Raw genomic sequence first — 27,339 nt, forward strand, 5'->3', positions numbered from 1 at the left:
ACAGTCATATCCAACAAATCTCTTTCCAACAGCCTGACAGTAGTTATTCTCTTAGACTCTGGGCCCAAAAGAGAGATTTGTCATTGCTTAAATAAATTTTACAGATGTAATAGATAAAGGCAATAAAGAAAACAGGGCTTTTATAAAACAAATTCGACAGAGCAGAAAGCTATTCCTCTATAATGTGCATGTCTCTGTGTGCGCACACGTGTGCTTGTGTGTACCAAAGGGAAATAACAATGAAGGTTAGGAAGCATGAAATGACAGCATTCTTTGCCTTTCAGGGAACGTAAATTTTATTTGCAGAATGTAAATCTTGAAGCCATGGTTTTCAATCTGCATGTGTGATCACCATAAATTGATTTCAAGGAGATTTTAAAGTATTTAACTTATTGTTCAGAAATGCAAATCCCATCCAACACATTCATTACTGTAAAACAGAGAAAAATCTAGATGACATTTGAGGACTCTGTTTACATATTGCAGTTTTTCAGGCACACACAGGTTATCAAGCTTTCAGTTAAAATTAAGCCTGTCTATACTAAGGAACAAAATGTATATGTTCAGTCAGGTTTAAGGCAGTTTAATTCTGCTAAAGGATAATATAGTTAAATTCAACCAGCTTTAGAACACATTTTTAAAAACACTGTTTAAACATGGTTATGCCCCATCCACAATGACCAGCAGAATATTATTTAAAACTGCTTCAGCAAACATGGTAGTGAGGATGAGACCTATATCGGAAATGTGTAAATATACCTAGTCTTCAACATGTGACTTCTGAGTCTCCACAGTGACATTCTTAGCACAAACTGTAATGTAAAAAAACAAATTTTTTTTTGATACTTCAGTTTACTACTAAACCCAGAAGCTAGAAGAAGGAATTAACTTCAGAAATCCAAAACAATGTTTAACATAGTAGGGATGCCTGACAGTAAATCTCTCTGATGCTAATTGCTGCTTCTTCCGGGGGGGAGGGGATCTACTCTTGAACACAAGCGTCTTGATTTGCCTGCACTTAAAACAAAGAAAATGGGTTCATTTCTATCTCATAATTTTTACAAAGCAATACAAAACTTTGTAGTACATGCTGAGTGTTTTGTTTCGCTTCCTTGTCACATAAATTGACAAAGAGTTTTCCTCCCCGAAATTCTTTCTCCATACTAACTAAATTTTACACTAAAAAGAACCTTTGCTGAATACATAAAAAACTGAAATCAACAGTCCTCGAAGACTAAATTCTCATTTCCATTCCCCCATTCTCAAAGATTTTTAAAGTATGGTGAGGTAGTGCCTACACTTCTTCTTATACTTGGCCATAGTTCTGAATGAATTTCTGAATGAATAGTAGTTCAGTCTAATTACCTTAAAAAGACGGAAATTGTGTTTTTTAAACTGAGTAAGTTTAGGAAGATCATGGTAGCACAATCTCGTTTTCTAGACATCCTGAAAGTTCTGCCTATATATTTTCAATTTTTGAGATTCTAGGATAGGCGCATAAGAAAAAAAAAGTATTGTTATATGTTTGGGTAGGTACAAGGAATGGTAAACACTTCAGACAGATTAAGTATAGGTCTTTACTGCATGTTTTATTGTCATTTAAGTTTTCCCTGACCACCTGAGGAAAGCTGCTTTTGACAAACCATGATTTGTTCCCTCACTGCAAATCCCATGATGCATTCATTTTCTGATCTCTCTCCAAATATAAAATTGCAGCTCACTCCCTACATGATCATCTTTGTCAGAACAACTTCCACTCAGACAGCAGCTCTAATCCACTGCAGCTAATGGTTTCTGTCAGGAAGGAAGCAAGGGAGATGATACCATCATTATGCTGTACAGAATCTTCCACATATCTCATGGGTAGCTCTCCTTTCATCGAACGCAGGGTGATAGATCAAGCGCATAAGGAAACTATTTTTCTTAACAATAAAATGAGCAAACACATTTCTCCCTACTTGTCAATATATTTACACATGGTAGCTAATCACAAGAAGAGAGTTTTGCACCGCTCTCCTTCATCTTGCTCCTCCTATTATGGCTTCCAAAAAATCCTAAAGCAATATGCCTATCATGTCTACCTTGCCTTACGGAAAGCAGCCTCTGTGAGTGTTTCTGCAAAGACGACTGCTTAGGTGACTTTTCTGAAGCTACAGAATCACAGAAGAAGAAGAATTAGCCAGTAAGAAATACAGTAACTTGTTTTCTCTGTAACTTAGTTGCTCAGGAAGGACTGGTGATCCTGGGAAACTGGTATGTAGAGGCAAGAAGCCTTCAAACCAATAGGTGGTTTTCTCAGGCGTGTAGCCTTCAAGGTAGTCCAGAATGTCTCCATCCCAAATTTTATCTATATCACTGATTTTACCATTTCAAGCGCAATATTGAGCCTTTAACCAACTCTAATAATTTTGGGAATCACAAAACAGTAGGAGTCTCATTCTTGGGATACCATTCTTTAGGAGAAAAACGAGGAGTCCGGTGGCACCTTAAAAACTAACATTCTTCTCCTAAAGATTGAGGGGATAGCCATGTTAGTCTGTATCCACAAAAACAAAGAGGAGTCCAGTGGCACCTCAAAGACTAACAGATTTATTTGGGCATAAGCTTTCGAAAGCCTAACATGGCTACCCCTCTCATTCTTTAGGAGAAGAATGTGAGAAATGGCCACTTTTCCTGCAGGAGGGAATTCAGAGACCTCCACATGTCTTTTGCTTTGCACAGAAAGAGCCAGCTTGTTTGTAGCAATTTCCTGAAAAACCTGGAGTCTTTGAAAAGGAATACGATCATTCTCAGCTCTAACAAAGTCATCCCATTTGATAGATCTAGGGGCTTTGAGAGTCATAACAGAGTTTCCTGAGTTAGAGGCTGTGATTCCAAGAGGACCTGATTCAGTCAACAGTGGGCTGTGTTACTGAGGTTACTGATGGTAAAGACATTTTAGACAGAACCTTCTAAACTCCTTTGGATTTCAGACATCCATTCAATAGCTGCTATAACATGTATTGAAAATTGACCTTCCCCAAACTCAAATTTTTTTCTAACTGTACCTCCCACTCTTTCCTGTCTAGTTGATACATTAGAAGCATAGCTGAATCCAAGGGAAAGTCGGGCTGTCATTACTTGAGGATCTCTTTTCTTCAGGGCTTTTGGATAGATTAATCAATTATTCATATTGTAAAAGGAAACACTTCTAGAGGGATTTGGGGTTTCTGTACTGGCTCTGAGCAAATTTTCCCTTTCCGTTGACAGAGATTCTGAAGAGAGAAAGAAATAGAATACTTTACAGTGAGTTTGCACCTACGTTTCTTGGTGTGGCAGAGGAAGCAAATATGCACAGAGCCCACTCCTTGGCCAGCTGTGGATCAGTTTCAGGATGGGAGATTATGTGGTGTACCAACCCATAAAGTCATGTGAACAATTTAAACCTGACTAATCCAGACTATGGACATCTGTGGCCCAGGGCTGTCATACTTTAGGAGCAAAGGAATTCTTCTTGTCACTAATTCTTGGTGCTTAGATACCAAAATTCTTCATGCCTCAGAAATACTATGGATTGACAGACAGACTAATGCTGGTTTTTAAGGTACCTGGAAGGATGTTTACCTCATAATTTGCATTTGGATAGGTCTGCCAGAAATGACTACTCAGTATAGCTATATTTGCTGCTTCTTTGATCCTGATGGTGGATGTAATAAATGACTGCAGAAGGAACCAAAGGATTCCATGATGAAAGGAAGAGTTTTGCTGCACAGGGCATATTTCGTTCTTCTCTCTCTCCATGGTGCTGGAACTTGGAGAAAGTAACACTAAGAGAAAACAAGATGGTGACTGAGAATATCCCACCATGAGCTGCCTTGACATGAGACAGGAAATAACTGGGAAAGAACAAGAGGAGTGGAAAGAGCTGGAGGACATAAAAACCTCAACATATGATTGACTGCCACTTGCCTTATGATGCAGAGAGATAACACCTATTAGACTCAGTAAAACCTACTAGGTTACAACTGTGAGCCCTTGAAGGGAAACGTTTTCTCTGGTCCAATCAAGATTCATAATGCAGCCAACACCACTAAAAGAACAGGCAAACACCAATAAACACTTACTGCTGGTGCTTTCCAAAAATATCCAGTTGGAGATGTTCTCCGTTAGCTCGTCAGACTGACAATAAATTCCACTCATCCTGCCAAATGAAAACTAACAGCCATCTTCACTGAGCCTAGATTAGCATTATTTATGTGCTTTGCTCAGAATCAGCAGTTCATTTCTTGGATTTTAATATGGGCTGCCATGTTTACAGCTCTGCCTTCTTCTGCCATTTATAACATAACTCGAAAAGGTTATTTATTTTATTGAGAAGGGTAGATAACTGAGGAAGTGTCCTTCAAAATTTATGAGACAGGTACTGACTTGATGCTGGCATGAAAGATGGAGGCCCAAGCAGGGGCCAGGTGCAGCAGTCTAGTAGAAATACCAGCACTCTCTCCCTTCCCAGCACACAGGGAAAGGACAGCTGGGCTGTTCATCAGTGTGTTGCCCATAGAAAGTGGGGTCTTATTTTTCCTATCAGCTGCTGGCTAATAGAGTAGCTATTCTGACTAACAGGTATCGAGTATAATTTTCACGCTCTGACTTTTAGCAGTCTTTACAGCTAGCCTTTAAGTATTATAAGCCACACGTGTCACACTTTCTAGGAGGGTTACTGAATGTCAGGCCAACTGCAGACTAGTATTCAGCTGAACAACATGCTTGTACCTAACATAAAACAGATCACTCTATTTGGATTATGCTGAGGTTTACAGAAAAAGAGGGAAGTGATGGAAAAGCACACACTCAACATTACACCTTTTAGATTTTTTTTTTTTTTAAAGCTGGACAAAAAGCTGGCCCTCAGAAAGAAGTCACCATGGCAAATAGTGTGGGGCCAAAGTCTAGTGAACACATTTCTACATTTATTACCTTCTATCAGTATGACTACTGTAAGAATGAGAAATCCTTTGTTGTAATTTGTGGTCTCCATTAACCTATTAAGAATTTTTAGCCATATATCTTTTCCATTCTATTTTATTCACAACAGTGTCATTCTTACATGCATGCAACCTGCCTCCACCAATGTTGTTTTAAATATGACTAGTTTTAGGTGCAAAAGAAATTAAGGATTACATACTAACTTCACAGCAATTCCTTGTATGACAAAGGAAAGTGGAAAAAAACAACTTCAGTTTATCACAGGGCCTTAGTTCAGAAAATTCATCTAAATCTAAATGAACTTTATTTTTTTTATTGCAATCACATGGTAATGAATGCTTTGCAAAATAAATCTATGAAAAGCAGATTTACAACTTCACATTTTAACATGCACTTTAAATATTGTGATAATTCCTAAAAAGAAAAGGAGTACTTGTGGTACCTTAGAGACTAACCAATTTATTTGAGCATAAGCTTTCGTGAGCTACAGCTCACTTCATCGGATGCATACTGTGGAAAGTGTAGAAGATCTTTTTATACACACAAAGCATGAAAAAATACCTCCTCCCACCCCACTCTCCTGCTGGTAATAGCTTATCTAAAGTGATCACTCTCCTTACAATAAGAAAAGGAGTACTTGTGGCACCTTAGAGACTAACCAATTTATTTGAGCATAAGCTTCCGTGAGCTACAGCTCACTTCATCGGTGCCACAAGTACTCCTTTTCTTTTTGCCAATATAGACTAACTCTGAAACCTCTCCTTACAATGTGTATGATAATCAAGTTGGGCCATTTCCAGCACAAATCCAGGTTTTCTGAAACCTGTGATAATTCCTGATACTCTTCTACCACTGTACTTTCCTTCATCTTGTTTGATTACAGAAGACAAGGGTCTAAACAGATCATGGGGCAATATGATGATTGATTAATTAATTTAAGCCCTACTAGAGACAGGGAGATTTATTAGTCACCTCTCCACCAAAGGATGTTTCCTGCAGGTATGCATCTCTGGCTGAGCCGGAGTACAACTTCTGTCTTCACCATAATCACCCCATATTAGAATTGCACTTAACCATTATCCTTTTTCATGGAGTTTATCAAAGAGCTTTTCCTTTAAAGGACTGAAGGGGAAAGACTGTTGGCTTTACTGCACTGCTTAACCACAAAACCCTCTTGTGAGGTCTTCAAAAATAACAATTCAGCAAAAAGTAAGAGTGTTGCAGCCACCAAGTCAGCCCCTATAAACCCTTTTCTAAAAGGCAGCTTTCAATGAATCCGTTTTCAATGTTTTTTCAGTTATTCTTATATAGAAACTTCCCTCCCACACCCGCTTTCTCTTTGGAAATTTGGTAACCATAGTTTCTGTATCCTGCTGAGACTTGATATGTAGAGCTGTATTCTACCTGCTATTAAGCTGCTGATAGCAGTGTTTCTGTTGCAATTTATGAGAAATGTCAGTTGAAGGCAGAGAGTATTGTACATACTATATTTTCCCAGCTGGATACCTCCGTGAATGGAAAGCAAAAACATGAGTATACATGCACTGTAGATTTGAGGGGGGAAATGAAGAAAAACGCTGCAGGTTAGATCTGCTGGGTGGTCTAAACCCACCAATGAGTAAACATATGAATGGGAAGATGCAACTAAGATTATCAAGAAACAGTGGAGACACCCAACACGTTGATGCTAAATCACCTCCTCTACGTGGTTTAAACCCATAAACACCCCCCATCTTTTCACACATTCAGCTTATCTGCTTGAATTTACAACATAAATTTGTTTGCCTGGCTGACCTAAACTTCAGGGTTTTGTTTAACATTTTAGTATGAAGACAGACATTTTAATCCTAAATGCAGGCATCTGTTTCCATATGAATCACACTTTTTTTTATAAAACGAATACTGAGTTGCTAGACACAGGAAACATGATCAATTTTCTACTCCCCCTTCAAGATCAATTTTGCCTACTTTTATTTTGTAAATCTGTTTGCTAACGAAAATATTTTAACCTTTCCTGGCAAATATATATTCCCTGTAAAAGCTCTTGGTTTCTTCATCACACAAAGGAGGCAGTTGCAGGTAATAGTCCTGACAGCACAGTAAGATGGAAGCCCAATTCAACAAAGACTGGTGGAGAAATGATGAGTCAATGTCTGCTATATCTGTCTTCTGAAAATATGGGACTATAATCTTTTCCCCCACCATTGGGGATTACAGTAGAAAACACTGACAAATGATTATTATCTAAACATTGTCAATCTGAACCAGATTCAAAATTCTGTGGTCCAGGTTTTGCCTCTCCAGAGATTATTATATTAGACTAAATGTTTTAAGGCAAATGAATTGATCAAGTTCCGTGGTTTGTGCTTACCGTACAGTCCACAATATATGAAAGCATTCAGTTGTCTGAGAGAAAACTACTATAAAGTTTCACATCTGGAGTAAAGGAGAGACAGATGATTACAAAAGCAGAATCATTTACTTAAAAACACATGTTTCTCAAGGAACTTGTGTGCCTTACCAAAAAGCTGTCAACTCCTACCACAAGTAACTGGCTCCAAATTTGCAATTAGTCTTTGTCAGTTCCCAAATCACCCTCTCTATTAGAAACACAAAACTGAAATAATGAAAGTCCAAAAGCTGCTAAACTTAGTCAAACTGAGGAAAGAGCCAATTACCATTTAAATAACAATATGAAACTCTTTGAAGGAAGGGCCTTTTGATCTCAAAGATTCAAACACTGATCGGTGAGAATCTGCATGCTTTAGATTTCCAGGGGAAAAACTACAGAAAGGAACTATGACCCAAGCTGTCTGTCATATGCTAAATTCCTAGCATATTTTAGTGTTGAAACATAGGGCTCTTGGCTTGTACTTAAAGGCAGTTTCATTGTCAATACCCTAGTTATCAAATGTTTATTGCTTTTTAAACAGGTTTTGAGAGGAAGGGACATTAACAAATAGTAGGGGTGAATAAAGTTAGATTGATTAACATCCTCTTGCTCACCCCAAAGTTTCATGAGTGAGTCACTCTTGCTTTTTGTGCCAATTTTACACATTTAATGTTTTGTTTTATTTCATATTCATAAAATACGGATGGTCAAACAGAATGACAAGTTTATGGCAGAAACAATGATCCCAACCCTTTTGAAGAGGAGAATCAAACAATAAAACTGTGATGAACTGTGTCTCTGAATGCTGTCATTTTTGTATTTCTTTTCTGAAAAAAAACCATGAACAGTTGATGCCTTTGAAAACTACTCTAGCCTTTGAGAGCTTACGGAGTTTGCTGATGTCACGCCTGGTAATTGACACAATGCAAGGTCTGCATGGCACATTGCTACAATATTTGTTTTACAAGTGCACATTTCACAGGAAACCAAGGATTAATTTTCCCCAAGACTTATAGACATACACTTCCAAAAAGAGAAAAATAAAACAGTTACATATCCATACAAATCAAAAGTCATAGAATGGTGGCAGGCGGCCAACCAAACTATTTCAGGTCTGCTTTCCCATCTGCTTGGCCTGTTAACTATTGTAAAATACAAGCAAATTGCTTTTTCTCCAAACTAATTTTCAGAAGGACTCCTTAGAAAACAGATTCCATTATATAACTTTAATAAAACAGGATGCCTTATGATGATCAATAAACCTTCTAGCACTGAAAAAGGTAGGAAAACCATCTCAAAAATGAATAGCAAGAAAAACTGTTCCCTTCCTCCACCTTGGCACTGAGCCATGAAGCTACCACAGACCAGGAAACAGTTTTATCTTGATCCCTTTGCTAGCAAACAAAGTTATTATCAAGTCATAGTAAATTACTGCACCAATATACATTATTTAATTTACTGCAAGTTTTTTATTTATAGATTAAAAATAGAGTCTTGCATAGCTGTAGGCAATTTAGCACTGCACCAATATACAGTAATTAATTTACTACAGGTTCTTAATTCATAGATTAAAAAATAATTTGCCTAGAAGCATTTTCAACAGCTGCCCATAAATCAGCCCCTTCTGCCTGTAAAGTTCAACTCAAGAGTTATTGTGTCTATTGTGCATTTTAAGGTTCAAAGCAAGAATTATTATTGCATTCATTCATAGCCAAGAATGTATCCCAGCAATGAAATTTACCCTTCAAGGCTGACCCAAGCTTTACCATTGGACTGACTAAACAAATTAATTTCTCAATGATATGCTAGCTCCCTTTTCTAAAGACTATTTTTGGTGAGCATATCTAGGATTATGACCAATAGTATGTAATAGCACAAATTGTAAAAATGTAAACACTTGCTGTCTACAAACAATGCCAAATTGTGAATAATGGAGTATGAACAAACCTCCCGGGGATACAGTTGGGTTCTAAAAAAAATGTTTGAATTATAGGGTTATAAAATGAGTTTGTGGAAATAAGGATACAGAAGATGCACTGCAGACTAAAGCAAAGGTATTATTTGCAGAATGCCCCATGTGAAATATGCAAGGCATAAGTAATGTCACCAGCACAAAGTGATAGTTCTGTCACCTCTCCATACCCAGCAACTGAATTTTTCCCCACTTACTGTGTGAGGTTTTGTTATTAGACACAAGCGAAGTGTGTTTTCATAATATACCAACAAGTCAGAATAGTCCCTGTGCAACTTCTCCGTGTCCTTCAGAATGAGGACTCTGGTACAGCAAATTCAGTAAACATTCCAGCCTTTCCTTGCTACATTAATCCAATGCAACTAGACTGACGATTAAGGAGCAGGAAAACAATTACACTGTGTGCTACTGCCAAGGATGCAAAGACTCTAAATCTCCTTGAAGCCGAAAACAAATTAACAGTTTTGCCTGCATCAAGCTGTCTGTCCAAATGGAGGCTGCTTTTCACAACGACATTACTAACTGTGCTCCTCTCAGATAACGCTTTAGGGATACAAAAACATTTTCTCTAGCTTATTTCCTGTCATTTCTTGTCTAGACCAACAGAACAGTTTGTAACCCAACCACCACCTTCACCCCTGGAGCAACACCAGGCTGGGAATTCCTACCTCCTCTGAAAAAGCCCCCCACTTTGTTTCTACTAATCTAATAAGGACACTTGGTCTGGCAGAATTAAGATAAGAATGAAGAAATGGGTTAACTTAGTTTCCCCGTTTCATAAAAATACACCATCAATGGAAAAATCCAAACCTCTCAGAGTAATCAGTTGTCACCTTTTACTTTAATCTCTGTCTCAAGAAGAGACTGTCTACCTATTCTTGTGGGAAAACCTCCAGGCTGAAATCAGGATATAAACTAACTCATTTCTGTTGTTAATAGAGAAGAGTTAGCAATAAGATAACAGTCATTCAAAACATGGGTGAGACGTCATGCTGGAGCTCACTGCTTCTCGAATCAGCAGTTTGAAATATATCTCAGTTTAACAAAACAAGAGGGTGAAGGCCCTTCAGAACCTTCCTCTGCTGGGGAAAGAAAAAGTTAAAGATATCAACTGGAGCAGCTCATGCTGCTAAAACATGCAGTGCTCAGATGGAATAACAGGCCTCTGACACCCTATTTTTAAGTGAGATGTAAGGGTTTTGCTGCAGAGGTCCATAGGAAATTTGAAAATGGGCTAGTTTGTTGGAAAGTGCCCCATGCAATATGGCAGGCTCATACTGGATTGGGAAATGCAGTATGGAGATGCTTTCAGACTTGTGGTGGTGGCGTTTGTGGGGAGAACTATTTTGCTCTCTCTAGCTCTTTCCACACTGGAACGGATTAAGGAGCGGTGTTTAAACTTTGTTCCAGTTAATATGGTTTCTAACAAATCTTGGCTAGCCAGCATGGTTACAAAGAAACTGGTTAAAAAATGTATTGAAAAACCATGATGTTTATCTCCCATCTTAACTAGCTTTTTGGTACAAAAGAAGTGAAGCCCAGTTGCATAGCTGTCAACTTTCAGCAAGTTTAGCAAGGGACAGTTACCCAAATAAGCTAAATTTCTGAGGCTGTGACTGGAAAGTTCAGCGATTGGAAGGTTACACAGGCATTTTGATGTGCTTACATACATTACATTCTTAATTGTCACAACATTCCTGGGAGGCTGGGTGTATACCCTTTATACGTTAAAGAAACAGGCAAAGAGAAGTTTAAGCAAATACTTTCAAGCTTGGATGTACACAGTTAAGTATGCAGGTCTATATTTTAGCACCTAGATAAAAGTGGCCTGCATTTTAAAGGTGATGAGCACATATACCACTCACTGAACTCAATGAAAGCTTCTGGTTCTCAACATCTCAGTATTTAGATGCCTAACATCAAGGACCCATGTTTGGAAATACTGACCTATGTGATAAGTCTTTTGTTCTCAGCATCATTTAGCACACTGCCCATGGGGCCTCTTTCTCTATTGACTTGCCCCTTCTTATGCTCATATGCAGGCAGAGGAAGGTTGTAGAGGTCCCAGTGCCACCAGTGGTAGCTTGGGCACAAATGCTCCCTGCAGATGTGAACTGATATGGAGTTTTCATCAAAAAAATGCAAGGCCCAGAGCCATGATTCTTCTAGACTCTAGAGACCAGTCCTAGAAAATAATTTGTGAACTTTGATTTTTTTCATAATGACAAGCTTTCAAACCTCCCAAGGAAAAGCGTTTGGAAAACATACTCATTTAATTAAATCTGAGATTCTCCTTTATATTTCTAGGCCCTCCAAATGGAGGTTGCACAGATGCACTGAAAAGGCTAGCTCTACTTAAATGGAAGCTCCCTTTACACAAAAGCATATGAACAAGTCTGGTGTTAAAGTCAATCTCAGCAAGGGAAAGCAGGCAGTAAACCCTAATAAAACATTGTCCCATCTAAGGGCAGAAATTTTAAAGTGAATTTTTAAGCACCAGATTAATTGAAGATTTTTTTTGGAATTGTCTTTGCTTGTAACCATTGTTTTAATGTTAAGCACAAGATACGGAATCACTAGCTACTGAAAATTAGCTTCAGCTCAGTTTTATGAATGGAGATCTTTATGCTACTGACTCCCTTTTTTGTACAGCTTGACCTACTTCTGGTGAAATGAAAACAAACAAAATACATCCTACAGCTGCTTTTGAATTAGTCAAACCACTTAAATACAAAAAAACATAATGCATTGCGTTCTGTCATTATCTCTCTGACCTTCCCTGAAAAGCGACTATTTAACAAATAAGTCACACGCATTAAAAAGAATGACAGCTACAAACTGTATGGGAAAAGAGGTTTTAAAAATACTTTTTTCCCCTGTATTAAAAAATGGAAACACGAGAACAACTTCCTCATTTCTGTATTTACATTCACTTAAAAAAATCTATATGAGATTCAAAAGTCTGCATCAAGGTAAAAGTTAAAAGAAAATGCAAACAAACCCTCTGAGTTTTGATGTTAATAAAAAAAACTTTCAAAGCTGGTTAACGCTTTTTTAGAACAAAGGATTAGAAAGAATTTTGTCATACTGGAAAGAAACTGTAGATTAATCAGATTTTATGTTGTTGTTTTTTCACAAATCTAGAGGAGTTTAGGACAATAGACTTGATGAACCTTGACTGAAGTTTCCATTGCAACATTAACTCTGTGAGTGAAATTGTAGGATGCGTTGCTTGTGATAGTAGGGGGCAGGGTTCAACAGCCCTGGGGCTCACTTCCAGTGTATTTCTTTTGTTCCTAAAGTTCATGCTTCAGGGTTTCAGCCAGCCACTGGCAGGTCTCAGGAAGGGATTCCACCCTCCTACCCCTCATGTAATCTGGGAAAGTTATTTTTATCTCCTTCTGAAGCATCACGGATGGCCACGGCTGGAGATGAGACACGGGCGGGGTGTGTCGGGCTTTGAGGTGGCACCGAATATTCTCTCTCTCTCTCTCTCAGGTGGTTGGCTGTCTGGTTTCTGCTCACATGCTCAGGATCTAATTAGGTGGGATTGGGAAGGAATTTCCCCCCAGGTCAGATTGGAAGTGACTTGGGAGTTTTTGGACTTCCTCTGCAGTGTATGGGTGTAGGTCACTTCCCAGGATTGTCTGGGTATATCTCACTGAGTCATTCCTCTGATATTGCAGGGGCCTCAGGCACTGATGCACCTAGGGGTCCCTTCCACTTCTCTGTCTGTGTCACTTAATGCTCTAGTCTCCTGTGGGCTGTAATACCTTGGTCTCGTTTCAGTTGTTGGGTATAGTGTGCAGGTGCAGGGTGGTACTGGTGTCCTGCAATATACAGGAGTTGAGACTGGATGATCTAATGGTCCCTTCTGGCCTTAAACTTTATCACTGACTAATAAAACTGGACCCAGTTTTTCAGTCCAAATCAAAGCACGCCATTTCCCTTGAAATTTTCTTCAGTTGATATTCTCTCTCTCTCTCTCCCCACCCCATTCTCCTTTTTCACACTCCCTTTTTCAGAACAAAAACATAATCTGAAGGCCAAAGATTCATCATAATTTTAGAATTCTGAACTGAGATTTCCCTCATGGTTTTTGGATTTTCTTTTGGGCAGCAGCAGCCATTCCTGCCAAGTAGCAGTTACTACTAGATTCATTATTAATATGCCCTAAACTAAACCTTAAAAAAAAAATTCAGTAGCTAGCTGCTGCTAATTCTAAAATATTAGGGGTCAAATTCTGTTCACCTCACCGCATGCAAAGCAGTCGAGAGGAGAACAACAAAAGGAAAAGTTCCTATTCTCTAATGTAGAGGTTCTCAAACTGTGGTCTGTGGATCAACAATGGTCCGCGAGCTCCATTCAGGTGGTCCACGGACGCACACGAGAGAATGAAAGGCCACCCACCTAATTAGTGAAGCCGCACAGGCGTGGCTCCACTAATTAGGTTCCTGGACCCTGGAGAAGACGCACATGTAAGGTGATGTGGTGGCCTTGGGGGGAATAGAGAGTAGGTGGGAGGGGGCAGTGGGGTGAGAAGAGGGGGTAGGGGGAATTTGAGATGTGCAGGGCTGCAGTAGCCAGAGAAAGAGGTGATTTTCTCCAGCTCCAGGGCTGCGGTTGCCGGGGAGAGATGGCCCTCCTTCCCAGCCTCAGATCTGTGGATGCTGTGGTGGGGGAGAGACCCCCCCCCTCCTTCCCAGCCCCAGCTTGGGGGCTGCCGCAGCAGAAGGGAGAGGGCACATCCATCGCATTAGAAAGGTAAGACTACTGATATTAAAATATAAGCTGTGTGCTTTTATTTGTAGAACAAAAAACGCTAATTATTATTAAGGGTTTTTTATATAGTGCTGTTATCCAATGTGCTTTACAATAGTTAGCTAACGGTACAAACAACATTCGGAAAGATCATTAAGTGGTCCGCTGAGACCCTCAGCAATTTTCAAGTGGCCTGCGAAAAAAAAAGTTTGAGAACCACTGTCTGTGTGATCTACATATTAATTCATATTAGTGTAGACATACACCTCCAGCAATAAGGGGAACCAAATTTGTTTCTCCTTCCCCCATTGCATACTGTAACCCAATACCGACAGCATAACATGCATTCCTAAAGGGAACCGAGATAATTGAAACATTTGCAAAAAATAATGTACAATAGTGGTGCTAGTAGGTAATTTTTAAATAAATTATTTAATCTCTAAAACGAGCTAGATGCGTATGTTTTCATTCCTCACTTTGATGGTATTCATTAGTTTAAAAAATACCCATGCACATTAAAAATATATTCTTGCTTTGCAGTCACTCCACCCTGATGGCCTGCTATAAACAGGAGTAGAACATGCAGTGAGTACTTTATAATGAAATGGTGTCAGTCGTAAAAAAACTGCTGCTGAGTGATTTTGCTTTGGAATACTGACTGGCTTCTTGGTCTTAAAGGAACTGCTGTTTTCATACCTCATTGATGGAGCAGGCTCAGTTTCATGCTCAAATAGCTCCAAGCCAATGTTTCTAATCTCAATCATCCTCCTTCCTCTTCCTATGCACCCTCCCCACCCCCATATGTTTGTTTGAACAAGGAATAATTTTCTTTGTATGTATAAGCAGAGCAGGGAGTCTTGCACTGCAGCAGTCTTGCAAGAAGCAGGTTTTTATGTAAGTATTGTCTGCAATTTGCTAGCTTTTCACATTCTGTGCCTTGGGTTATACTCATTTAGCTGCACTTAATCTTTTCACTGAGCTGTGAAAAGTGGCATTTGCTGGTTCCCTTTAAAGAAGCTGGCCTTTACTGCCCTTGCTAAATAAGACACCTTAGATATTCTTGGTCAGCTATTTCAAATACCGTCAGTAAAAACGGTGGCTATGCTCTGCTTAGCGTTACAGCTGGTCAGTCAATATGAATCATATGAATATGAATCAGTATGGATATACAACCTGCATATTAAACAATGTCATATGGATTTCTCTCTCTAATATAAATTGGCTGAAAGAGAATGAGAATGCTAATGAGAAGCAATATTTTGAAGTTAAATTTAATGTATTTGGCAATAATGTTGCTATGCACATTTCTTAAATACTTTTCCCTTAAAGGTGACTAGTCAAGTTCACAAAAAAAAAAAAAAAAAAAAAAGCCACTGCACTTGTGTGGGGTTGGGTTTTTGGGGAGGTGTGGGAGCGAGGAGGGATTGGGTTTTTTATAGCACAAGAAGAAAGCATGAAAGGTTTTTTTCCTTTTTTAGATTCTTTTCAAACATGTACAATGCTATAGGAACTAGACAAATAGCCTTGTGATGATATTACAAGACAACAGACTGAAACCTGGGCAACCGAGAGGAGAAAGGAGTTTTAACCGGCTGCTTAAAATATATGTTGACTTTGTTTTTAACACTAATTTAATTTTAATGACTGAGTATTTTAGAAAAGGACATCTTTGTTAGAGACTCAACACCCATAATGAAATTATGAGAGGTCAAAATATACAGCTCTGGTACACACAGAATGGCTCTTCCTGCTACTTCAGGAAAAACCCAACTTGACATTTCAGCCATTTCTACAGTTATAAAATTCAAACAGAAAAAAACTAATTTAGAAAGGGTATTTTAAAGAAAAATACACCACCACACATTTCAGGCTTCCTTTATAAACAACAAAGAAGCAAAAGAAAAAAGGACACAAACACAGTTTTTAAAAAATGGAAGTCATCTTTAACAAAGAAAGAAAAAAAGACAGACAGACAGACAAACAAGGTAATTTAAGGAAAACATGCCTTTTTATAACAACTCATAAGTGGTTCAGCTTAGAAAACATTGTACTATGTTACTGAAACACCTTAAACTATGCTGTTAATTCAATTTACACCCAGGATTTGCACTAATTTTTAGTCAATAACAAATACCAGCAGTGGGGGCAATGCTAACAACTGCATTAACCAGATGTCACACCACAGAAACTAATTTTGGCTTTATAAATGGCCAGGATGGCTCTCAATTTTGGCATGCAAAGTTATATCATCACACACTAAGATGCCAATGGGCTCTACACTTAGCCGTGTTTCAAATCTCTGGCGTGGGAGCTAAATTGCGGGCCATATCAAAAGCGTGGCTAGAGTGTATGGCACCACCACTATTCTCTGCTTCCTAAAGCCCACAGGAGGTCCCAGGAAACAACATAAATTATTTTGCTTCAACTTCCAAAGACAGCTGAGCAGGTTCCGTGCAGACCCCGAATATATGGGGTGGCTTGAAGGCCACCTACATCTCATCCACCTACATCCCTGCAGTCCTGCTGCAAGTGCAGGAATTGAGTAGCTAAGTGTCATTCTTCAGCTACATCTACACCACTGCGATAAGTCCACTTACGCTACACAACTTCAGCTATGAATAACGTAGCTGGAGTCGACATACCTTAGCTCGAGTTACCATGGGGTCTACACCGTGGGGGGGTCGATGGGATAAACTCTCCCGTCTACTTACCTTACTCTTCTCCTTGGGGGTAGAGTACCGGGGTCAACTGGAGAGCGATCTGCTGTCGATTTGGCAGGTCTTCACTGGACCTGCTAAACTGACCGCCGGTAGATCGATCTCAGACTGTCGATCCCAGCTGTAGTGTAGACCTGCCCTTCATGTTTTAAAACTGTTGTACTGCAAAAAAAGCATGACCCAAAGGCTCTAATGAAGACCAAGGGTTTATGCTTTAAAGTTATAGTTTGGTCCAATTTGTTATAACATACATTTCAGATCAAAATAATTTGGAGAAGTCTTAATAAAAGCACCATTTTAATTTGGAAACCAATAGTTGTGCACTTAACTGTTAGTTGGTTTGGTCTGAAGTAATTACCTTTCTGCTTAAGACATAGCAATAAGACAACCTGGGTTTTAGACAGATGTGTTATATCCATGAAATATACAGGAACATAATTACTGGCCAGATTAGATCACAACAGTGGTCCACCTAGCCCACTATCCTGTCCCAAACAGTGGCTAGCACCAAATGCTTCAGAGTAAGGTAAAAAAAAAAAAAAATCCTGATGGAAATTCCTGTTATCGAATCATCTTTTAACATTGTGCGCATCACTGAGAAATGACTGCAGTTAAAGAGACACTGTTGACTTAATTGCCCTTCTGGTCTATTGTTCTTACACAGAATGCCTAAGATTCCTCTAACAAAGAGATCAGAGGAACCAAAACTTATTTTTCTTTATTTTTTGCATTTGATTACTTGGGCATATGACAGTACTTTCAGTACAGTGAGTTTCACTGTTCCACCACAGTCAAGTTTCCTCTGTATTTATGAGTTTTTCACATGTGAGTCTTGCACACAAAAAAGAAGAGAAAACAATTTTTTGGAAGTAGGAAAATGTGGTTGTTAAACCACAAAAATTGCTAAGGGGATTCAGTGGCAGGTAAACAACTTTTACATTATCTATATATATTTCAACGGAATAGATTTCAAATTGATTGTGTCCCTTTAAATACCCTTGCAAAACCAAAGCCATGTGGGAAGGGAATTCTCAGTCTCAGTTCTGTATAGTAACTACAGTATATTGTCAAAACCATACCTACACTCAAAAGAGTTGGATGGGAAAGTTGGAAAAGCCTTCTGTAATAGATTTGGGAATGCCTGTATGTGAATGAAGGTGTTTTGTTTTGTTTCCTTATGTGCTCTTCTGCAGAGTTATGGCAGAACTGGCTGCAGAATAAACAAGGAGATATATTTAGCCCAATTCCCTATTCGCAGACCCCATTTCATCTCTAATAAGAACCAACATAATGAAATGAAAACAAACCTCAGATTCCTAGGGTTTAAATTTGAGAACAAATCTCAATTATAAAAAGAACATGCCAACGCTGACAACAGCACTCTTTTCAAAAATACAATTCATTTCTCCATTATTTATTCTATAATGACAAAAACAAATTGTACCCAAACTCTACAAAGAGGAAGACTGTCAATCCAGGAATGTGAGAACCTGAACACCACATGTTGACAGCTTGTTCTGCACACAAAGGCAGCAAGGTGACTGATGGCTGTTTCCTGATTCATTTTCAGGCAAACAAGTAATCATCAGTATAAGTACTTCTCACAGCTAACAGCTGACTCCACTACTAGATGCAGGACCAAAAGCAGGACATAACCCAGGGAAACTGACTGTGAGAAACAAAATAATAAAAACAACCTCTAAGCAGTTTAGAAAGTTGGTAAGTGGTTTTCCCTTTTTTCTAGGCGATTTTTATTTCCTCCAAGCAGTATGAGCCAAGAAGCCCACTGCCTTTTTGCACGCTTCAGAACCATTTTAACAGAAGTTAATTAAAACATTCAAGGTTAACCTTATTTCTCAATTTAAAAATACACTCTCTTAACAGTTGTTTCCAAGAGAAAATGTCCAATATTAGATACAAATAAAACAAAGCCAAACCATACTGCTGTTTATCAGTGATTCTTAATGTTCCTAAAATTGTAGTTTATAGTATTATAGTATCAAATATCCACATCATCTGCCAAGTTTTAGGTTGACTTGCCTATAAATAATTCCTCATACCACTACTAGAAAGTAGCCCCACCAGTTCTCCTCTTTCCTTTTTCCTCCACAACAATTAAAAACATTCCATGTCCCAGCCAAACAATGAGATTATGCAGATGAAAACAGTAAATGCCTACAGTACACGTATGCAAACTGAACACCCATGGACCATTTAAGAAATACCCATAGGATAACCATCATTTGGTAAAAATTATATTGGTGAAATCACAGACACATTTAGTTACAAAGCTCCATCATAAAATGTGACAGATTTCAATTGTCTGATTCCCACATCCTAAAATTGAAACATTCAGAGGAAAAAATGGTCTTATGTATGAAATCTTCTGATCAAACTAACTGGATTGATTGACCTGGGATAAATGAAAAATAGGGTAACAACAACTCTCTTTGTATCAGCCACAATATTGCTTGAAATCCTATGTGTTTTTTTTTTTTTGCTTTGGACTGGCTACCCTAAAAACAAGACTAATAAAACCACAGCCTTCTTATGACCTAAAAAAAAGAGAACAAATGCAGTAGAATGTGCAGAATGTGACATTTTGTGTAATGATCCTAAAAGGGAACCAGTTATTTCAAATATTAGCCATCCTCAAAACATGAATCCTCAAGTATACTTCCCCCTTGTCTAGAAAAGTACGATTAGACTTAGTAAAGAATGCCAAATAAAATATCAATTCATCTCCTTTACCCACTGTAACTGTTCTCATTATAGCTTTAACCGCCACATCCTCTCTGTATTTGCATTCCCACAGCTAGCGTTTGAAAGCTCCACAGCAAGCACATTTGGTTCATAGTTCCCATATGCAGAAGGATGTAAGGTGTGCAGACATCCTACAAGCACATGCTGATCATTAAGCAACTCGTTTTACCAAATGGCTAGATTACATACAAAATTATTCAAATTTCTCATAATTTCTGACCTTTGTCCAAGTTCTTACATACTTTAGTCTGTTACAACCTCTTTCGACTGTGCCTTGAAAAAAAAAACAGTGTAGGTTTTAATTTTTTGTAATGGGCTTTGAAGCGAAGGGGAAAGAAGGAAACCCAAATTTCAACTGTGCATTATAAACAATGGACCAGATTCTGACCTCAGTTACCTTGGTGAAAACTCAGAATAACTTCATTGACTTCAATTGAGTTCCTCTAGATTTAAAGCAGTAGTGCAAAAGGTCAGGCTTTGACCTAATTAAAAGTTGAAATCATAACTAGAGAAAATAGATACCTGATAATAAACCCAATCTTTAAATTAAATAAAAGGCACATGTGTACCCTGCATTCATAAAAGGATTATGACAAATTTCAGCAAACATGGATTCATGCAAGCTATAATATAGACCTTCTGTGAAAACGTGAAGTCTGAGCAAATTTGAAAACAGCTAAATACATGTGTGCACCTGTGCTCCAAATGTCAAAACTAAACTATAAAGGAAAGTTAACCATCTGTTCTACCGGTACACTGTTTTTGAAAAGGGTAAGAGAATAACCAAACATCCAGATATAGTAATCATATATTCCATTAAGCAGGGTCTGAATTTTTTCGTTTTTTTTTCCTGGAGGGAACCATACAAATTATCTTACTCTTTCCACACAATTTAGGCTCAAGCTACACTACCACTGTTGAGTTGCTAGTATTATCATTATTCTAGCAGTATCCACAACTTTTTAGGCACTATCCATAGACATGAAGATACAGCCTCTGCCCTGAAGAGTTTACATGTAAGAGCCTGATTCTGTACCTCCCCGCACTGCATGTAGTCATTTACACCTGCAACCCTGCCACATAATATCTGTTTACCCATATTAAGATTCATAGGCATTCAAAAACTATTTTACAATTTCATTGCTTCCTCAATTGTTTTAGAAGAGTGTTTTATGCAGGATGGAGAGAGGTTAATGATATTTGGGCATTAATTTTTAATAAACAACAGGTAGAGCACTGAGAGAATGCAGATGGAATGTCATCCTTACAAGTGTGCTAGAACTTTATAAAATACCATATTTCTGGCCTCAGACCTTAAACAAGGAGGGCTTCTTAAAGTCAGTGGGGGTCAGAAGTTTAGTTTATTCAGCAAGAATAACATTATTAAGAGCTACTGCTCTTTCATGTCACCACAGTTAACACCCACACATTTCAACACTGGTTAATACAGACCCGTAATGGGAAGATTGGAGCTGCTAAGGACAGCCATCTCTGCTGCAATATTCTAAAACAGAATTTATACTGTGCTTTACAAACAATCTGCTTTATTAATCTGTTGTAGATATACAGAGAGAGAAAGATGGATGGATGAGAGCATATAAAAGCAGGTAAATCTGACTCTCTATATTGATTTTTCAGAGGACACTGTAAAGCACTTTGGTGAGGCCTTATATATCATTGCAAAGGACCAAATGCCATTGTGCTTATATCCCACGGATGTCAGGATATATTATCAACTGATGCACTTTTGTATTCTTTCATTATGTACTTTTATAAATAATCTGGTTTTCATTGCAGAGTTAAACACTACAAACTACAAACCACCTCAAAACAAACAGGAGACAATACTAACAATAGTATCTTTTAGTAGCTTTTAGACATAATTTGGGAAATACCTTATTATTACAGTTATTATTACAGCAAAACTTGCAATGGTTTGAAGTACACACACAGTATATCTATAATTAACAACAGGAAGCTCAAATTTTAATAATGAGCTTTTAGAAATCAAAATGGAAAAATCTGCATATATCGCAGCATAATCCTCTCTCTATTTATTTTATTCTAAATCACCAGCCAATCAGCATCTCATATTCCCCAAAGCTCTACAGCACTCCTATATGGCCAAGTGCCATCTAAGGATATTGGAGAAATCAGACCGGTTTAGCTAGCACTTCTGCAACCAACGGAACATTCCTTCTAAAACAAAAATGTTTTCTCCTTAAAACATGTTTCAAACAAGCAAAATGCAAATAATTCATAACATAACATAGGAATAATTTTAATACAGGTCTTTGGAATAGCTTTTATTATATAAACATGCAGTATTGATCAAGGTGCCTGGGGCCAGAATTGCTGTTTTACAGTTTTCACCTGTACTACTCATAGGAGCACTCATAATATACATACCCCTCAAGAAAGACACATAATAAAACTCTATTTTGCTAATGATTTCTTAATATTATGTTTTACTGAATACCATGATAGGAAACGATTAACTACATCACTAAATGATCATTCAGTCTTATACAAAGTCAGTTAGCACAACACTTTAACAATAATGTTTTTAAGGAAATGAACAGGCTCACTAAGTTATTTATAAAACTATGACAGACACCACAGGTGATGGGAGATTAATAGTCTTGTACCACCTCAGACAGGTAATACAGAGTGAGTCCCCTAATATACCTATCTCATATACAAGCCTAACGGGAAAAAACAAAAACAAACAAACAAACACAATTTACCTTCTTCGGTTTCATGCCACACAATCCCTTCCAAGTTCACACTGGTCCCAGGCTCACAGGGTCCAAGGCATTCCGGTTCTGTTACTACTCCAACCTCGCAAGTATTTACACCCACTGAACGAGTCCGTACCAAAAGCTGTTCAACTGGTGCAGCAATATTGGATGAAGATGAGGAAAAGTAGGAAGGTAGAATCTGAGGCGTGATACTGCTGGAAATTGGAGGTGGAGGTGCAGGCACTGTAAACAGGGGGTCAACCTGAAAACAACAGACAAACTTACTATAATGGTGCTGAAAGATGGTTGTTTTTTTTTTAAATCAGTTTGCTTAGAATTGTATCAGCTTTAGCGTACATAGGTATTTAGTATATCATAGCGTGATTTCAGTCTTGCACTCTCCATTTTTTTACATGGATCCCACATGCTGCATATGAAAAAATTATAGAAAAATCTGTCTTGCTAAACAAGACAAAACACTAAAGTTCTAAAAGAAGATTCCCTGCAGCCTTAGATTACTAGCATGAAATAAAAAAAGAATTAAAACCACTGTTTTTCTTGCCTCTGGCAGAAGACTGATTTGTGGAAGGAAATTAGTTTTGCAAAATGGGAACAGCATTTTTCTTCCTTAAGAAAAACATTTATGAAGGCATAAAGACATAGAAATGTCTTGTTTTTCTGTAGACCATACAGAAGTGATGTACATGGAACAACTCAAACACCCCTATGCCATGAAACATGATCTCTTGTCATTGAAGCTTTTAAAACACATTATTAGGCTCATCCAACTGATAACACTTCGACACAATTCTGTCTACTATCTATGCACTTGCAATGTCAGAGATTATGACTTCTTTAACAATCACAACAATCCAGCTAATTTATAGGGCTTATCAACACATAGATTTTAGAAGAATAAAATTAATTAGACAGTTACTCTATATGCTGATTTAAAAACACCACCACATTTTTGCAGTATGTTAATTATACCTGTGCAACAGGAGATTTTTCTGCACTGCGGCTTGATCCTGCAAGGTACTGAGCATTTTGGTCTAACCTAGCAAAGTCCTTAATCATGTGATGGGAATTTGTTTTAGTTTTCCACTCTGCATGCTCAGTCATATATTCACCCTTAAGCACTTCAGAAGCTCAGTACTTTACTATGGACATAATGTTCTCTTCTTCACATAAAAATGGAAATAAAAAATGAGGAAATGAGCTCCCAGTTAAACAGCTGAACCAGGCATCCTGTCAGCTTTGCGTTTATGTTAGTTAAACAATCCTCTATACAATCGTACATTAAAAGGATAAACTAATGTTCATTTGGTCCATCTGAGCCAAGACTCAACCAAGAAACACTTCACCCATCTGAATGTTAAAAGTTTCCTGCTTTCAAACCTGTAATAAAATTTCTTTAACTCTATGTTCCTTTACTGTTCTGCATCCCTGATAATAATGCCCAAGAGAGAAGATATTTAGAAGTCACATCCCTATACGTTTTGATTTATGTTAGATGTAAATGCAGCTTAAAGCAGATCAAAGTTCACATTGATGGTTACTCTTTTAAAGCCAAGTTGACAAATGTACAGAGAGGGAGGGAGATTAGAGAGCACATGCTAATATCCATATTATTTATAGCCCAGAATTTTCATTATGAGAAAATCTAATCAAATATGAAATGACGAAAAACTTTTAAAAATTGTAATCTGTTCCACTCTAACAACAAAGACTGCCAATTTCTCTTGTAAGCCTCATTCATACAATTGAAAATTTACACTCTCCAGCTATGTACCCAATTCTGAATATATGTAAGGACTGAAACTATTTCCTTAAAAATCACTTATTCTTTGTCTTAATTGTTCATAAACATATAGGAAGAAAATTATGATTGCAAGGGCACGAACAAGATGAAATGTAAAGATAACTGGCTGGATTCTCATCTCAGTTATACTGGGGTAAATCAAGTATCAGGGGTAGCCGTGTAAGTCTGTATCCACAAGAACAACAAGGAGTCCAGTGGCACCTTAAAGACTGGGGTAAGTGATGTAATTGAGATCAAATTCTTGTCCAACATACCTATCACATTAGGACTAATAACATTTCTGAGCTAAAAACATAGTGGACCAAACTTCCAAAAAGCAGAGTCTAAATTTTTACTCACAATTCTGCATGTATAAATTTTTTTGCATTGTAACTGCATTTCTCAACATGTGTTAGTTATGTATATGTAAAACGCATTTGCATGTACAAGCAGGATAGGTCTGATCTACATGCACAAAAGCAATTTGCACACACTTTTTAAAAAAATATTATATGCTATTAATTTTTAAACCGTTACTGCAAGAAACTAAATTTTGTTTCATACAAGATAACACTACACATGGAGAAGAAAAAAAAAAAAATCAAAGAATGCAAATATTACAGCAATTTGTAAGACTAAAGGCCTGATTCTCCATTTAATTACACCATGTTTACACCAGGGTGTGTCTATTGACTTCAGTGGTGTTATTATGGCATAAAAATGATGTGATACAGTACAGAATCAGAGCCTAGCATCCTTACGCTTATCTTTCTGCCATCAAACTTGCAGAGGTAGGCAATAATAAAAGCAAGAAAGCTTTGCACCATGGGCTGAAGCAGGCAGCTCAACTACCAGCTGACTCCCCAATAGCTGATCATTGCAAGATTTCCCTGAACTAATTATGAAATCAGAGAATACCTATGTATAAGCAGCATTCAAAAGACACTGATTCTGCGCTACGTAGATCCTGACAGTACCTTGCCAGCAGATAATTCCCTGGTGGAGGGGAACTACTAGCTGAGGTAGAGCCCTTGGAACTGGCTCCTGCCATGGCTACCCTTGCCATCCGAGTGTAGCTCTGCATGGTGAATCTCCACTCCTGGTATAAGATGCCTTAGGGATCATATGCCATTGACATAAAGTAGAGGAGCTCCTAAGATGCTCTACTTCACACTGGCACAGAATCAGGAAGTCATAACTGCACACACATAAGCCTCTACTTATTTCCCTCCTGTGCTGAGTGCAGCTCAGCTGCAGAGGAGAATTTGAGCCCTGTGCCTTTATAAAATTGAAAAATGCTAAATGAATTGCCGGGCTGATTGTTTGCAGCTGGGAAAATTCCTGTGTCATAGATGACATCATTCTTCCATAGGATGTACTCATCACAAAGGGAGGAAAAACACTAAATCTTTGCTTCTGCAGAACTAGAAAAAAAGGACATATTATAAATGGACAAAGACAATATGGCAGACTTTGTTTTTCCATTTCCAAAGTATTACAAACAACTGAATGGGGGAAAAGTGCATATTTGATAGTGTACCCCTTTAGCTATTGATATCAATAGTTTTATTCAGTTCTAGTTTCTCTCCACTTACTAATAAATATTTAGACTTTATTGTTAAAAATACAATACAGCCATAAGGAACCAGGAGGGGGAAAAAGCTGCAAGGTGACTATTACAATAAAAGGAAAGATTGCTCTGTGGAATTAATATAAAAAAAAATCATTGGTAAATAGAAAGATTGTACTGTCCTTCTGAATTTGTGCTTGAGGTGAACATTTCCTCACTCATAATAAAAGTGGTGTGGAGTTTCAACAGTGCTCCAGTTTCCAATATTTTAAAATTATTTTAAAAGGTTGCTTGATAATCATAAAGCAATAGTTCTCAGTGATCAGTGTGGTGTCACAAGTGTTTTTTTATGAATGCTCAAAAGGGCACTGATGTAATCTATTAGAGTTAAAAAGAGAGAAGCAGGAAGGCCGCCATCTCCAGTGGAAAAAAGGCACATAAGTTTAACATCTGGTGGTGGCAGTCTGTCAACCTGAAGAAAGTTAATGTCAAGAACAGACGCTCTGCCATTTCTCACTGTTATTTTTGCATGATTATTCCCAGGTGCTGGTACATACGGAGCAGTAGCCTTGCTATTTAACGCACAAGAGATTCCAAGGGGTGGGGGGAGTTGAAACACAGGAAGGTTATTTACACAGATCGTAGCTCTTAATGTACATAATCAAAGGGCTTAAAAAATGTACAGAAATAGTAAAGCAATATTTTCTACATTCACTGTATTTCAAGGGCTTTTGAGAGATGATTAATAATGAAGGCTACAAAACTGGAGTGTTGTTTGTGGCCGCTTTCCATTGCGGAAAGTTTGATTGTATCAAGCAGTGGTGGTTCTCAGGACTAGAAAGCTGACTGCAAATAAAGAATGTCTGCCAATGAAGGGATAGTAAGTGCTCCAGTGAGCACATCTCCAGCTGAAGATGACAAAAAGACATTTTGGTGGCTGTACTATGAATGCATTGGTGACTGTATTTGGGTGGGAGAGTTTTAAGAGAGAAGAAATGTCATCTTAAGTGGAAACACATGTGAGGCTCTTAATGTATGCAGATTTCCTTCAATTTCTCATTGGTTTTATTTTAGATACTGAAATTAAGCTCTGTGCATGACAGCCAGTCTTTCTGATGCAGTCACTAATCTCCAGAAGTACAGTTTTGGAACTTTAAAATTCTGCCTCTCCTACAGGGTGGATTCCATTGAAAAACACTGAGTTTCTGTAAAAAAAGATAAGGCCTTCTGTCCTGTAGGAAGGAAGTATGTCTCTAAGGGCCTCACTACACCAGTGGCAACCCATGCTGATGAAAAAATAATCTGGACTGTACACAAGCCTATGGATCCTGGGGTTGTGGTGATCGAAAAGTGATTTAGAATTTTGTTCTAATGAAAATGTTCTGACCTTTTTAGAGACTGTAAATAGATTACTTTAAATGATTAAACATTATTACATATGTCTTTGCTGTTACCTGGATATTTAGTTTATTTATTTAAACATATTAAATATTTTTAAAAGGTATCTTGCTGAAACTCTAGATGTTCTTGACACAAATTGCAAAAACACAATAAATTATTAGCAGCTATACAATAGCCAACAAAATTTCGACGATCAGTCCTGGTTCAGCAAAGCACATAAGCAGGTTCATACTATAAGTAATTAGTCTCACTGAAG

At 37.9% G+C, this 27,339-nt stretch overlaps 1 protein-coding gene and 1 long non-coding RNA gene across 6 annotated transcripts in view; one reads left to right on the forward strand and one right to left on the reverse strand.

Annotated features, from left to right (window-relative positions):
* ZNF608 (zinc finger protein 608) overlaps window positions 1-27,339 on the reverse strand; it is a 102,917-nt gene that overhangs the window by 34,700 nt on the left and 40,878 nt on the right. For all 4 annotated transcript variants that reach the window (XM_007060862.3, XM_027823265.3, XM_037901640.2 and 1 more), the window contains one exon: window positions 22,318-22,573. In XM_007060862.3, the coding sequence (XP_007060924.2) occupies window positions 22,318-22,573 (256 nt within the window). The remainder of the gene's footprint in view (window positions 1-22,317; window positions 22,574-27,339) is intronic.
* On the forward strand, window positions 14,932-27,136 carry LOC119566539. 2 transcript variants are annotated; one of them, XR_005225718.2, is made up of 4 exons: window positions 14,932-14,984; window positions 21,132-21,177; window positions 24,186-24,347; window positions 26,859-27,136. It is a non-coding gene; the product is annotated as an uncharacterized LOC119566539 (long non-coding RNA). The 2 variants fall into 2 exon arrangements; XR_005225717.2 differs by having other exon boundaries at window positions 24,186-27,136.

This window comes from Chelonia mydas, chromosome 5, assembly GCF_015237465.2.
Source record: "Chelonia mydas isolate rCheMyd1 chromosome 5, rCheMyd1.pri.v2, whole genome shotgun sequence".
In the NCBI taxonomy this organism is placed as follows: Eukaryota; Metazoa; Chordata; order Testudines; family Cheloniidae; genus Chelonia; species Chelonia mydas.